The sequence below is a fragment of the Halichoerus grypus genome, chromosome 15 (genome assembly GCF_964656455.1).
Source record: "Halichoerus grypus chromosome 15, mHalGry1.hap1.1, whole genome shotgun sequence".
NCBI classification, from domain to species: domain Eukaryota; kingdom Metazoa; phylum Chordata; class Mammalia; order Carnivora; family Phocidae; genus Halichoerus; species Halichoerus grypus.
Window position 1 is genome coordinate 43,027,414 of NC_135726.1, and position 15,773 is coordinate 43,043,186.

A 15,773-nucleotide genomic window follows, 5' to 3' on the forward strand; every position below is an offset into this window, starting at 1 on the left:
ACTAGAAAAATCAAATCACCAATTTGAACTTGGCATTAACATCCATGGGATTCCTGGATCAGCCCTCAGTCCTCCTGTCTTAGCTGCAAGCAGGAGCCGCAGGTGCCATGCGCTGCCAGGAGGGCCGGGGCCACATCTGGGCTACGTGGGAAGCGGATATATGCTGCGCCTTGGTCAGCCCAGCTCCACCCCAGCAGCGGCCAGTCCAGGAACGCAGCTGCGACCAGCCTCTCATGGGGTGAGGACCGTAGTGGGGGCAGACAGAGAGTGGAAAAGTAGCCACTTCCTCTGGGGTGTGCCAAGTTCACAGAGGAGAAAAATCACAGCCACATGGCACGGCCACAGGGCCCTCCAGGCGGCCAGAGCTGGCCCCGGGACAGCCAAAACCCGCTGGTATGGCGAGGTCTCTGCCTCTGCCCGGGGACTGGTTTCCCACATCCTGGCCTCGTGGCCCAGGCGGAATGGGCGGCACAAAGAGCACTAGGAAAGGTTCCAGGACGCAAAAGTCCCTGGAGACACCAGGTGGTCTCTCTTTGGCCCAGAGGGCACGGTGCTCCCGTCTGCCCTTAGTCTCCAGCTGAGCCACATCTCAGGCAGCCACCCCCCTCCCTAAATCCCTCTGGCTCTGCACCTGGACTTTCCTTGTGTCTCAGTGACCTCCCCTACACATGGGGGGGGGGGCACGGGGTGGGGGCAGGGTGAGAAAATCTACCTGAAGAGACGTCCCTGGGGCCAGGTACAGGGGAAGGTCCTGTCAGGGTTTCTGCATACCCTTGGCCCCTATGCCAAGAAGGACACCAGCCACTCTGGGAGGGGTGCAGACACTTTGGGTGTCCCCCTCTGTATGCTCCCATCCCCACTCTACTGGCCCAGACCCCCCAGGAAAGGGCACATGAGCTCAGCCCCTGCCTTTCTGACACATTTCTTCTGCCCCTTCATGCCGTTCTGAGAGCTGTGTGTTATCTCCACTGACAGAAAAGTAAACTGAGGCTCCAAGAGGGAACTCAGGGGCTTTGTTTCCTCCCAGAAGGTGGAACTAGGCTCTGGGCGACAGCGGCCCTAGCCAGAACAGTCCGTCCCGCTACTGCCCCCGGGTGATTGCAGAGCCCACAGCCAGTCACCGAGCCCAGTGTGCCCTGCGGCAGGGACGGGCCCCCTGGGGTTGGGTGGATGTCTGAAAACACTTAGCAGGGACAGCTCAGAACACAGCTCAGGCCCCCCAGTGGATGCGGGCCAGGGCCTCCTGCGTGCAGGTTCCCCTCCTCCCTGCCTCAGGGCTGGGCTACACGTGCGGGAGGCCAGGTTCTGGCCGCCGGGCTGCATGGCCGGAACTTCAGCAGGGGAACGGAGCCTAGCAGGGCGACACCCACAACCTGACGCGAGGCACGATGCTGCCGGGAAGTAGGCTGGCAGGATTCTTGCTCAGGTGCCCAGCAACTAGGAGCTGCAGGCCCCAAAGAACCGGATGCAACAGTGCGTGCCCCCCACCCCGGCCATGTGTTGATGACCGTGGCAAGATGTCTGAAGGCCAAGACAGGGTGGCCTCTGGGTGGCTCTCAGCCCAGGCTTTCCTGAGCACAGGAGACATGTGGTGAGTGAGGCCAACCCCTCACCACATGTCTTCTGTGGGCTGCGCTGGCCCTGCCTGACGTCTGGGAGGTGGAGAGGAGAAGTGGGCAGTGCCCAGTGTCCCTGAGTCAAAGAGAGAGCTGGTCCAGGTCAGCGAGGCACACACAGACCCCTGCCAAGACCCGGGGCAACTGCCCAGAGAGGTGCGGCCTATGCTCAGTATGAGCCCTCCACCCCGGGGGGGCGTGAGCGGGAGTGCAATCCTGCCAACAGGGGAGAGTCCATCTAGGGGCTGAGGGCTGCAGATCCTGCCCACATCTGCTTGGTCGGGGCTCTAGGAGGTGCCCTGAGCACCTTAAGCTGTGCTCAGGAAAGCCCCGCAAACAGTGTTGAAGGTCAAGAGCCCCCTCTGACCTCCTGAACTCATGGCCGTTTATGGATGGCTGAGGCTGGCAGGATTCAGAGGGTGGGAGGCTCCCCAGGGGTCTTCCCCGCTCCAGACTAGGTGCCCGTCCTCCTGGTACCGAGACAGAGGTGTGAGTGGCGAGTACGGGGCAGGCACTGGGGGCCAGCTCAGGCCGCCTCTGAGGCTGTGCCTCAGCAACCCCCCACCACCCGGCACAGGGTCCCCCACACCCTCTCTCGGTGCTTCCCTGGCCTTGCAGAGAAGGAGCCGTGCATGTGGGCAGCCCTGGTAAAGAAGTCTGGGCCCAGAGCAGACCTGGGGGCCTCACTGTGCTCAGCCCTCTCAGGGTGGGACCAAGAGGCCCCCCAGTCAGTCCCCCTGGAGGTGGAGACCCTCTGCGACCCCGCGGGTCACATGCAGAGCCAGGGCAGGGCCGGCTCGGGGCTGGCCTCACTCACCACATGTCTCCATCCTGGATGGTCCGGTCGTTGGGGGCTCCGGCATGTCCATAGTGCAGCACTGCCGAGTTCTCACCACTGCGGAGGACCGGGGGAGGTCAACCGCCCATCCTCACCGGGATGTGCCCCTCAGAGACACAGCCACGGTGACACATGCAGACACGCAGACATGCACACAGCCGTGCACACCCATTCTCAGGGGCAGGCCCCGGCCCACGGGCAGTACCATCCCCCCCTCCAGCAGAGGCCCGGGGGTGGCCAGCCTCGTGGCTCGCAGCTCCCGTGCTGACACGTCAGGGCTCCCCTAGACGAGCGCTGTGTGGGCAGATGCCCTTGGGGCTGGGCATGTGGGACTGGTGGGGGGACAAGGGTCTGAGGCCCGGGAAAGGGACCCCGAGGAAGCCGTCTTCTCCTGGTTGGGGGGGGGGAGGCCCAGGGGGAAGGGCCTGGACCATGGAGGGGCCGCCATGCTGTCAGCCTCGCTCCTCTACTCGAGCTTGCTTCCCTAATGAGCAATGCCTTTAAGAAAAAAAGGACTTTTAAGTCTGTCCAAAGGAAAAAAAAACCCACCTGGGTGTAATATTTATGGCCCTGTTCGGGAGTCTCAGGAATCATAAAAGTAGAAATAATGATTTTTCTCTCTATCCACCAGAGAAGAACATTTCCAAAGACTGAGACGTCCACATGTATTATTCATGTGCCGAGGACGTGCGCATCAGCAGAGCTGCTGGTTCCGTCCTGGCTGGGCAGAGGCCAGACCCTCTGACCCAGGGCGCAGAGCTGGGCGAGGCGAGCTAGGGTGCACCCGGGAGCCGAGGGGGCCACCCCCAGCCAGGATATGCCCCTCAGAGACACACGCACGGTGACACACGCAGACACGCAGACACGCACAGAGCCGTACACACCCACAGTCACGGGCTGCCCCGTTCTCAGCGGCATTTGACCCCCGTGGCCTCTAAGCACACTCAGCCACGTGCAGCTGACACACACAGACACACACAGAGCCCCCCCCAGCCACAATGTGCCGCACGTGGGGGGACACCCCCACCCCGCTGACACACACAGACACACACAGAGCCCCCCCCAGCCACAGTGTGCCGCACGTGGGGGGACACCCCCCACCCCAGAGACCCGGACCCACCCACCATCGGGATGTTCCCTACACAGCCACACTGACGGCCACACACACACAGACACGGAACCACGGCCTCCTGCACCGACATGGCTCCTTCCGCCTCTGCTGCACGCAGAAGCCGTCACAGCCCTAAGTCACACCCTGGTCCCCACATGCTGGCTGTGTGTCTGTGTGGAGGGGGAAGGAAGGCTAGCCAGCAGCCCCAGGGGGGCAGCCACCCTAGAGAGGGCGAGGGAGGGCATGGCAGCGAGTGGGCCGGCTCCCTCCTGCACCCCGCATGGGCCGGAAGCCTTAGCAGGGGACAATGGCTTAGCTTCAGTGGGCACTGCTGTGGGCATGGTAGCGAGCAGGTGTGTCCCAGCTCAGGGGGCGGGGGAGCCCTCACCTTCCCACAACCTCCCCTCTCTGTCATCCCCACTTACCTGCCACAGATGCAGGTGTAGGAGCTGTGGCGCATGCCCCCCCGGGAGTAGCAGTAGTGCTCGAAGAGGCTGCAGGGGAAGAAAGGACGTCAGGACAGAGGTGCCAGAGGATGCACGCCCCCCGCCCCACGCAAATCCTGGGCCCAGCTTGGCTTGCTTGGCTGCGCCCGCAGCAAGACCCAAGCTCCCCCGCGTGGCTCTGCGAGGCTTGTAGCCCGGAGCCCAGGGTCGGCGCAGGCCACAGAAGCAGGGGCCAGTGAGGAGAGGGAAAACAAAACAAGAGGCACACCACCTCCCATGTTGGGGGGCCGCCCAGCGCCCCGGGCCCATCGGGAAGTCAGCCCTGGTCTTGCAGGAGGACGGGCTGGGGCAGGGGCCACCGCTGTATCCCTGGGTCTCCCGTGTCCACTGGCCACAGCCCACCCCACCACGAGGGGCTGGACACGAGCTCTCCCAGCCCCAAGCTAGCCTCAGATGGCCCTGGGCCTGACCCTGGGGAGGGGCACAGGGAAAGGAGAGCAGAACCGCTGGGCACTGGCCTGGAGGACAGGGTCGAGGGGCAGGCCCTCACGGAGACAAAGCAGGGCAGAGTGGTCTCTGGTTGGGGGCAGAGGGGGTGGAGAGAGGCAGGGTCTGAGGACAGGTCCTCCTTCTCCTTCCTCAGGCCAAGCAGCAAATGGCTCCGTGGACAAGCTCCCACTCTGGGCAGGGGAAGCAAAGATGAGATCCTAGAGGGGGTCGCTAGCCCTCAGGGTGAGCCCAGAGCCAGAGCCTGGGGAGTCCTCCAAGTGCACAGGATGTCAAGGTCAGAGGGTAAACCACCCCTGGCAAAGGCCTGAGCCCTGCCCCCAGTCCTCCTGGGGCAGATCCTACAGATGACTACAGGGGCTGATGGACCAGACCAGCCACATGAACACCACCTCAGCAGTGCTGAACTCTCGGGGGGCCTGGGCAACATCTGAGAAGCAGGTCCAGGGGGCCCCACCCCACCCACTGACCCCCAGGGCAGGGGCCCAAGCACAGGGCTGTGCCACAGGCCCCGTCCTCGGAACACCAAGGCTGCCCGTGGGCATGCTGAGTGGCAATCCTGCCCTGCTCACTCGAGGCCTGTTTCGGGGAACATCTGTATGGAGCAGTCTAATCTTCCAGGCGCTGTAAACATCAATTACGTATAATTGTTATGATTGGGTATTAAGTAGTTGTCATGCAGGAACGGTTCTGCTCCGTTCAATAGGCTTCCAGACTTGCTTCACAAACCTCCCAGGATAATTGGGTATCTGTGAGTGAACGATTTCCTCAACAGAAAGAATTTCAGGAACTGCCAGGGAGGCGAGGAAGGGCACACACTCCCCCCTTATCGGTGCCCTGTATTCACAGCAGGGGCACTCTGGGGGCTGCCACCAACTTTCACATCTGTCCCGGAGACCACGGGGGCGGCGAGACCAAGTCACAGCGCCGCGTGCGGCTACAGCCCAGCCCGTTCCTTCCTGGGGCCAGCTTTCCAGTGCCAAGCCCCGGCAGGCAGCCTCTGATACCAGGGCCTCGGACACGGGGCCCCCGCACAGCGAGCCCACATGAGGGGAGGACGCCCGATGCGCCGTGGAGCTGCTCCCTTATAAGGAAGACCCAAGCCTGTCCGGACAGAAGCAGATCTCGGGGCCGCATGGCCATTCTCCAGGGGCTGGGGACAGAGGGCCTCTCCTGGGGCGGGGACAGGCAGACAACTGTGGGAACAGCCAGGAAGGCCAGGCCGAGGGACAGCTGTGCCGCCTGCATGCGCAGATGAATAACCGGGAACATTCTGCAGAGGCCTGAGGACGTGGGGTGGGAGGGCGGCTTCCCTCCCCTACAGCCTCAGAGGCCTGCATTTCCCGGCCGTGTCCTCTGCTCAGGAGAAACAGCCTTCATGGCACACTCTGGCTTCCATTTAAGAAAAAAGCACTTTAGGGTAAAAGGCACAGCTTACAGAAGCACTAGACTGAGCGAAGGCTGACCCAGTTTTCACCTGCGGATTGCAGCCCGGCCCTGGGGCAGTTTCTAGCCACAGGAAGAGGAGAAACGCCAGAAGCTGAAAAGTCACTCGAGCTGAAAATGACTTGAAGTTGTTCAAATTGGACTTCAGCATCTAATTTTGGTTTGAATTAACTTTTCTGACACGATGTGAGGACCAACTGGGGCTTTGGTGGCAATAACAGGCGAACGCAACAGGCCCACGTTTTCTGCTCATGCGCCTTGGAGGTCCCTCTCTGAGCCCTCAGGCCTGGGCTGTGGACACATGCAATGGTCAGGGGGCCCATGGAAAGATGTGTCCCACGCATTTCTGGTTTTCAAGGGACAGGGGTGCTGAGCAGTGCATGCTGCAAACTGGGGCCACGTGGGTGACACGGAGCTCCTCTGGAGCCTGGTAGGAGCTCGGTCAGAGCTGCACGCATTCCCACTACACAGCTCACAGACCGAGGTGGTGATAGAAGGGCAGTTGATAAAGACCCCTCTGGAACTTTATGGGAAATATGGCCAACTGTGAACCAGATGAGGATCAGGTGACCCATAGCCAGAAGGGCCTAACTCCTGACAGACACAAGTCTACAGCCAAATTCGGCTGGAAGCTACCCGTTGGTCCCTCTGGAGCCATAAGGAGACAAATGGCAGAGTAAACTGAAAACCGGAACCATAAACCATCCCACCTCCCCCATTCAAGAGGTGCTACATGAAAGACAGTACATAGAACCACGGTCACGGGACAGGAAGGAAGATGGGGCCGGAAGGAAGGAAGACGGAGCTGCCAGGCTGGGGAAGCTGGAGGCCTTGGCTTTCACTGCCATGTTGGGGACAGGGACAAGGCCTCAGGGACATAAGAAGTAGCAGAAGAGAACGAGACCCCACCCGCACATACAGCTGCGGCCCAGGCCGGGATGCACCCTCAGCAGAAGGCCAGACCTGGAGAAAATTCGCCAGCATGAACAGGCCATCAGGGAGCCTGCCTGGGTTCTGGGGAAAAATAAAATACCAGCCTTCCCTCGGAGTTCATAGCGTGGGTCTGTCCTCCGTGGGGTTCAGGGTCCAGCGTGAACTACCTGCAGGGTTTGGAGTGACACAAAGCCAACTGGGCAGCCACAGCCTCAGGCCAGCCAGGGTCTGTGTGCACGCTATGTACACAACACACACACACACACACACACACACACTGAAGATGAACTCACAGCCCACACTTCGTCCACAAGAGCTGTCAAACACAGTCGGCAGCAGGCTGGGACCCCCAAGGATTTCTGGTAGCAGAATTTCAGGGACTATACGCACCCATGAACTGACACCTAACCACAGAGCATGAAAACACAACAGGTAGATCCTATGAAGAACCACAGCAAAACTTCTGGAAGTGAGCAGTCTACCCATCAGCAGATGGGGGCAGGAAGCCAGGCAGCAGGGCCGTAGCCCAGAGATCACCTCCGCCTGCTCTTTCATCTGTGACTCTCGCCTGTGTGTCGGTGTCCCGTGGGGCCCACCCGCCCCGCTCCCTCCTGCTCGCCTGCGTGGAGCATGAGGTGGGGAGCACCCGACCAGGCACCAGGCCCGTGGCCCGGCAGCAGGGGGGGCTTCCCGATGCGCAGAGGCAAGCCAGGGTCTCACACACACCTGCCACAACGTGGTCCTTGAAGCTCTCCCCGGCAGGGCCGTGCCTCTATCAATTTACACTCCTTGCCTATAAATTTCTCCCAAGCAAGACACGAGTGGAAAATGCTTTGTCTCCAGGCATCAGTGAGAACCTTTCAGTAACCTGGGAGAGTCTGTGCTGTGAATAACGAGGTGGATGGAGCTACTGCGGCGAAAGAGCGGCAGGCCCATTTGTCAGTGCCTAGAGATGACGAATGGGGCAGGGTGAGCAGATGCCGAGGCCCAGATCTGCAGGAACGGTGTCTCTGGGGACAGCACTGGGGCCTCCCCCGGGGCCTGCTCGTCCAGCCCGTGGAGCCTTCCTGGGCTCACGGCCCAGCTCCTGCCCTCTGAGGTTTATCACCTGATGAGGAGATAGCCACGGCCCTATAAAAATGCATCAGCTGCCCAAGATAACGGCAGAAGGGCTGCCGGGGGCAGAGAGTGTCAGCAAGCTATCAGCACAAGCATGAGCGCCGGCAGATGGGCCAGCTGGGGAGGTGAGCAGGGGCTGCATCAGCCCCCTCCTGATGCACGGCAGTTCCGGCACATGCCGCGCCAGGAACAGGAGCATGGAAGGGAAGATGGGCAGGCCGCTCGGCTGAGCTGCGGGTCTAGGAGAGTGAGCGCTTAGGACACGGGGTTCTCGTGTAAGGCCGAGGCACTCCAAGCTACACGCAGGGTCCTCCTGGGCCAGGTGCAGCCCACACCCACTGTTACTGCGGTCCCCAGCGGGTGCCCCACGTTCTCTCCTGGCACAGGCAGGCTCCTCGTGGCTGCCCCCCACGTCCTCAGGCCTGTGGGTTCTCCACCCTGTGCCGTGTCCCGTCGTCCTTGCTCTGGGCCACATGCCCAGCCTCCCGGGGGCACTGCTCAGTAATGACACTGAAGCCAAATCCCAGCGCTGCCATGTACCAGCTGTATGGCCTGTCCGTGCCTCAGTTTCCTCATCTGTAAGATGGGATAACAGTACCTTCCACAGAACTGCTGTATCACTTACGTGATATGATACATAGAAAGTGCATATAACAGTGTCTGCCACATGCTGAGCCCTATGTGCAGGACACATCAGCTGTCACCACTGTGGTCGTTCAGGGGCCTCAAAGGGAGTGCACACAGCAAGGACCCCTTGAGGGAGGCCGGGCTTAGACAAAGAGTCTCCTGTCCTTTAAAGCCAAACAGAATCCCTCTGTGGCCCGGACCCCGGCGCCCACACAGTGCAGTGCAGCCCCACGCGCAGGTGGACACACGTTGCCTCCCCAGGACAGACACGCACACAGGCGTCCCCTGACACAGGGCGTCTAGCTGCCTCTGTCCCGCTCACGCATCTGGAAGTCTCACCTCCTTAGGGAAGTGCCCCGGCCTCGAGGAGTGAGAAAGGAGGGAGTGGGGGTGTCTCGTGATGTTTTGGGGCTAATGACTATGTTCTGTGCAGTTATCACAGCACTGAGTTACTTCGGATTCACATTTATTGTTTAATTAACTACCCTTATTTTTTGGGCATAAATGACAGCTAGGTAATGAATGGGAAAGGCCTTTTGGAGACCTGAGTACTTACTAAAAGAAAATTCTCGATAGTAAGAAAATCACAGTCCCACAGAGAGGAGCCCTGAGACTCACCTAGAGGCGAGTGGAGTGCTTTCCTGTTTTCCTGCTTCCCCCAAGTGGAGGCAGCAGCCAGAGACGACTTGGATCCAGACCCCGAGGAGGGGTCTCTGCTAGGAGTCAGCAGCAGGAGAACAGCTTGCCCACGGAACCAGAAGCACATACCACATTACTGTTGAATTTCCAGGGAAGGGTGGATGCTATTCCACTCATTTCTTCTGGGGGTGATCAGACGTCATCAGAAAGTACCCAGCAGAAGAGCCCCCATCCCGCCCTGGTAATCGCTGCCACCCATCCCAGCCTCTGCCCAAATTCCCAGGAGAGCCCCAGCTCCTGTAACCGAGTTCTCTGTGGGCCTTCTGAACGGCGGGTTCCGGCCTGGGTGGTGAACCGAGAGGCAGCCTGTCCCTCTCCTTCCCCAGGCCCCCCAGGGAGGAAAGACAGAGAGCAGGTGAGGGAGCCACCACTGAGGCTTGAGGGTGTTTTAAATGAGCAAGTAGCATTCACACAGTTTGTCACCAAGAAGGGACTGACCTGGACTAAACCCAGACATAATTAACAAAACTAGAGAGGAAAGATGGCGGAGGAGTAGGGGACTCTATTTCAACTGGTCCCCGGAATTGAGCTGGATATCTACCAGACCACTCTGAGCACCCACGAAACCAGCCTGAGATGTAAGAAGATCTGGATCTCTACAAACAGAATATCGCAGGCGGTTGGTTTCGAGGTACGAAGCAGGGAGCCGTGATTCCGCAGGCAGGTATCGGAGGATAAACGGCAGCGGGAGGGTGCCTGGCCGTGGGGATCCTACACCGCCAAAAAGCGACAGCCTCGCGCGCTGCGGACAGGGCACAGACTTGCAGACCGGTAGCAGCGGGGAAAGGACTTCAGGGCAGCCCCCGGGGTGGAAACCCGGAGCAGCAGGGTCGAGCCAGCGAACTGCAGCCCCCGGGACGGAAACCCAAAGCGGTGGGGTCGCGCGCGCGCAAACTGGGAGCAGCTGGGCACAACCCAGGCCACTGCAGTTTATAGCAGCACGGACAGAAACAGAGACCGTGCGGCCTGGAGAGCTCACTGAAGAACAGACTGCGGTCTCTCTGCTCTGAGGCAGAGGGTTGGAAACGGTCTCTTCTGCTCTGACTCGCGGAAGAGACGCACAAAGCCGCCAGGGAAAGCCGCCAGAGAACAAAAGCCCCAAAGACTGATTCCCGCTGAGCCCATCCCCCGCCACAGGGGCGCAGGGCAACTCCGCCCAAACAGGGTTGCCTGAATAACAGCACGGCAGGCCCCTCCCGCAGAAGACAGGCTGGGAAAACAAGAGGCCAGCAACCCTAAGGTCCCAAGAAAACAGGTGCATCTTGCTTGGGTTCTGGTCAATAATTTGGACTCTATACATTCCTTCAAACACCCATCAACAGAATGACTAGGAGGAGGAGCCCCCAAAATAGAAAAGACTCAGAGATTATGACTTACGCTGCAGATTTACAAATGGATGCAGATATAACCAAGATGTCGGAGATGGAATTCAGGCTAGCAATTGTGAAGACAATGGCTAGAATGGAGAAATCAATTAATGGCAACATAAAGTCTCTAAGGGCAGAAATGAAAGCTGAACTGGCAGAACTTAAAAATGCTATCAATGAGATCCAATCCAATATAGATAATCTAACAGCTAGGGTAACTGAGGCAGAAAAACGAAGAAGCGACCTGGAAGACAATATAATAGATAAAAAGGGAAAAGAGGAGGCCAGGGAAAAACAACTCAGAATCCATGAAAATAGAATCAGAGAAATAAGTGACACCGTGAAGCGTTCCAATGTCAGAATAATTGGAATCCCAGAGGGAGTGGAGAGAGAGGACTAGAAGATGTATTTGAGCAAATCGTAGCTGAGAACTTCCCTAATCTGGGGAATGAAACAAACATTCGCGTCCTAGAGGCAGAGAGGACCCCTCCCAAGATCAAGGAAAACAGGCCAACACCCCGGCATGTAATAGTAAAACTTGCAAATCTTAGAACCAAGGAAACCATCTTAAGGGCATTTAGGGGGAAGAGATTCCTTACGTACGGAGGGAGGAACATCAGAATAATGTCAGACCTATCCACAGAGACCTGGCAAGCCAGAAAGGTCTGGCAAGGCATATTCAGGGTACTAAATGAGAAGAACATGCAGCCAAGAATACTTTATCCGGCAAGGCTTTCATTTAGAATGGGTGGAGAGATGCAGAGCTTCCACGACCGGCAGAAACTGAAAGAACATGTGACCACTAAGCCGGCCCTGCAAGAAATATTAAGGAGGGTTCTATAAAAGGAGAAAGACCCCAAGAGTGATATACAACAGAAATTTACAGGGACAATCTATAAAAACAATGTCTTCACAGGCAACATGATTAATTCATATCTTTCAATAATCACTCTCAACGTGAATGGCCTAAATGCTCCCATAAAACGGCACAGGGTTGCAGACTGGATAAAAAGACAGGACCCATCCATATGCTGCCTACAAGAGACTCATTTTGAACCTAAAGATACATCCAGACTGAAAGTGAAGGGATGGAGATCCATCTTCCATGCCAGCGGACCTCAAAAGAAAGCTGGGGTAGCAATTCTTGTATCAGACAAATTAGATTTTAAACTAAACTCTGTAATTAGAGACACAGAGGGACACTTTATCATTCTTAAAGGGTCTATCCAACAAGAAGATCTAACAATTGTAAATATCTATGCCCCCAACATGGGAGCAGCTATCTACATAAGCCAACTGTTAACCAAAATAAAGAGTCATATTGATAACAATACGTTAATTGTAAGAGACCTCAATACTCCACTCTCAGCAATGGACAGATCATCTAAGCAGAAAATCAACAAGGAAACAAGAGCTTTGAATGATACATTGGACCAGATGGACCTCATAGATATTTACAGATCATTCCACCCTAAAACAACAGAATACTCATTCTTCTCGAGCGCACATGGAACTTTCTCCAGAACAGACCACATACTGGGTCACAAATCAGGTCTCAACCGATACCAAAAGACTGAGATTATTCCCTGCATATTCTCAGACCACAATGCTCTAAAACTGGAACTCAATCACAAGAAAAAATTTGGCAGAAATTCAAACACTTGGAAGCTAAAGACCACTCTGCTCAAGAATGTTTGGGTCAACCAGGAAATCAAAGAAGAACTTAAACAATTCATGGAAATCAATGAGAACAAAAACACATCCGTCCAAAACCTATGGGATACTGCAAAGGCGGTCCTAAGGGGGAAATATATAGCCATCCAAGCCTCACTCAAAAAAATAGAAAAGTCCCGAATTCACCAACTAACTCTACACCTTAAAGAACTAGAGAAAAAGCAACAAACGATGCCTACGCCATGCATTAGAAGAGAAATAATTAAAATTAAAGCAGAGATCAATGAATTAGAAACCAGAAAGAGTAGATCAGATCAACGAAACTAGAAGTTGGTTCTTTGAAAGAATTAATAAGATCAATAAACCACTGGCCAGACTTATCCAAAAGAAGAGAGAAAGGACCAAAATTAATAAAATTATGAATGAAAGGGGAGAGATCACGACTAACACCAAGGAAATAGAAACAATTATTAGAAATTATCAACAACTATATGCCAATAAACTGAGCAATCTGGATGAAATGGAGGCCTTCCTGGAAACCTATAAGCTGCCAAGACTGAAACAGGAAGAAACTGACAACCTGAATAGGCCAATAACCAGTAACGAGATTGAAGCAGTGATCAAAAACCTCCCAAAAAACAAGAGTCCAGGGCCTGATCGATTCCCTGGGGAATTCTACCAAACATTCAAAGAAGAAATAATACCTATTCTACTTAAGTTGTTTCAAAACATAGAAACAGAAGGAAAACTTCCAAACTCATTCTATGAGGCCAGCATTACCTTAATCCCCAAACCAGGCAAAGACCCCATCAAAAAGGAGAATTTCAGACCAATATCCCTGATGAACATGGATTCCAAAATCCTCAACAAAATCCTAGCTAATACGATCCAACAATACATTAAAAGGATCATCCACCACGACCAAGTGGGATTTATCCCCGGGATGCAAGGGTGGTTCAACATTTGCAAATCAATCAGTGTGATGGAACACATAAATAAGAGGAGGGAGAAGAACCATATGGTCCTCTCAATTGATGCAGAAAAAGCATTTGACAAAATACAACATCCTTTCCTGATTAAAACTCTTCAGAGTATAGGGATAGAGGGAACATTCCTCAAGTTCATAAAATCCATCTATGAAAAACCCACAACGAATATCATCCTCAATGGGGAAAAGCTGAGAGCCTTTCCCTTAAGATCAGGAATGCGTCAAGGATGCCCACTCTCGCCACTATTGTTCAACATAGTACTAGAAGTCCTAGCAACAGCAATCAGACAACAAAAAGAAATAAAAGGTATTCAAACTGGCAAAGAAGAAGTCAAACTCTCTCTTTTCACATACAACATGATACTTTATGTGGAAAACCCGAAAGACTCCACCCCCAAATTACTAGAACTCATACAGCAATTCAGTAATGTGGCAGGATACAAAATCAATGCACAGAAATCAGTTGCTTTCTTATACACTAACAACGCAACTGTAGAAAGAGAAATTAGAGAAACGATTCCATTTACAATAGCACCAAAAACCATAAGATACCTCGGAATATACCTAACCAAAGAGGTAAAGGATCTATACTCTAGGAACTACAAAACACTCATGAAAGAAATTGAAGAAGACACAAAAAGATGGAAAAATATTCCATGCTCATGGATCGTAAGAATAAACATTGTTAAAATGTCTATGCAATCTACACCTTCAATGCCATCCCGATCAAGATTCCAATGACATTTTTCAAAGTGCTGGAACAAACAATCCTAAAATTTGTATGGAATCAGAAAAAACCCCGAATCACCAAGGAAATGTTGAAAAAGAAAAACAAAGCTGGGGGCATCACATTGCCCGATTTCAAGCTATATTACAAAGCTGTGATCACCAAGACAGCATGGTACTGGCACAAAAACAGACACACAGACCAATGGAACAGAATAGAGAACCCAGATATGGACCCTCAACTCTATGGTCAAATAATCTTTGACAAAGCAGGAAAAAACATGCAATAGAAAAAAGACAGTCTCTTCAATAAATGGTGCTGGGAAAATTGGACAGCCACATGCAGAAGAATGAAACTCGACCATTCTCTAACACCATTCACAAAGATAAACTCAAAGTGGATGAAAGACCTCAATGTGAGACAGGAATCCATCAAAATCCTAGAGGAGAACATAGGCAGTAACCTCTTTGACATCGGCCACAGCAACTTCTTTCAAGATACATCTGCAAAAGCTAGTGAAACAAAAGCAAAAATGAACTTTTGGGACTTCATCAAGATAAAAAGCTTCTGCACAGCAAAGAAAACAGTCAACAAAACAAAGAGGCAACCCACAGAATGGGAGAAGATATTTGCAAATGACACTACAGACAAAGGGCTGGTATCCAAGATCTATAAAGAACTTCTCAAACTCAACACCCAAAAAACAAATAATCAAGTCAAAAAGTGGGCAGAAGATATGAAAAGACACTTCTCTGAAGAAGACATACAAATGGCTAACAGACACATGAAAAAATGTTCATCATCATTAGCCATCAGGGAAATTCAAATCAAAACCACATTGAGATACCACCTTACACCAGTTAGAATGGCAAAAATGGACAGGGAAAGAAACAACAAATGTTGGAGAGGTTGTGGAGAAAGGGGAACCCTCTTACACTGTTGGTGGGAATGCAAGTTGGTACAGCCACTTTGGAAAACAGTGTGGAGGTTCCTCAAAAATTTAAAAATAGAGCTACCCTATGACCCAGCAATTGCACTACTGGGTATTTACCCCAAAGACACAGATGTAGTGAAAAGAAGGGCCATATGCACCCCAATGTTCATAGCAGCAATGTCCGCAATAGCCAAACTGTGGAAAGAGCCGAGATGCCCTTCAACAGATGAATGGATAAAGAAGATGTGGTCCATATATACAATGGAATATTACTCAGCCATCAGAAAGGATGAATACCCAACTTTTACATCAACATGGATGGGACTGGAGGAGATTATGCTAAGTGAAATAAGTCAAGCAGAGAAAGTCAATTATCATATGGTTTCACTTATTCGTGGAACATAAGGAAGAGCATGGAGGACACTAGGAGAAGGAAGGGAAAAATGAGGGGGGGGGAACTGGAGGGAAAGATGAACCATGAGAGACTATGGACTCTGAGAAACAAATAGGGTTTTAGAGGGGAGGGGGGAGGGGGGATTGGTTAGCCCGGTGATGGGTATTAAGGAGGGCACGTACTGCATGGAGCACTGGGTGTTATACGAAAACAATGGACCGTGGATCATCACATCAAAAACTAATGATGTATTGTATGGTGACTAACATAACATAATAAAATTAAAAAACAAAACAAAACAAAACTAGAGCTCACGGCACAGCCTGCAAGACTCGGCACCACCTGGG

General features: G+C 53.7%; 1 protein-coding gene across 1 annotated transcript in view; it reads right to left on the reverse strand.

Annotated features, from left to right (window-relative positions):
- Positions 1–15,773, reverse strand: part of PEPD (peptidase D) — a 117,308-nt gene that overhangs the window by 20,034 nt on the left and 81,501 nt on the right. The window contains exons 10-11 of the mRNA XM_036118464.2: positions 3,991–4,059; positions 2,434–2,511 (exon numbers count right to left, since the gene is read on the reverse strand). Of these exons, the coding sequence (XP_035974357.1) occupies positions 2,434–2,511; positions 3,991–4,059 (147 nt within the window). The remainder of the gene's footprint in view (positions 1–2,433; positions 2,512–3,990; positions 4,060–15,773) is intronic.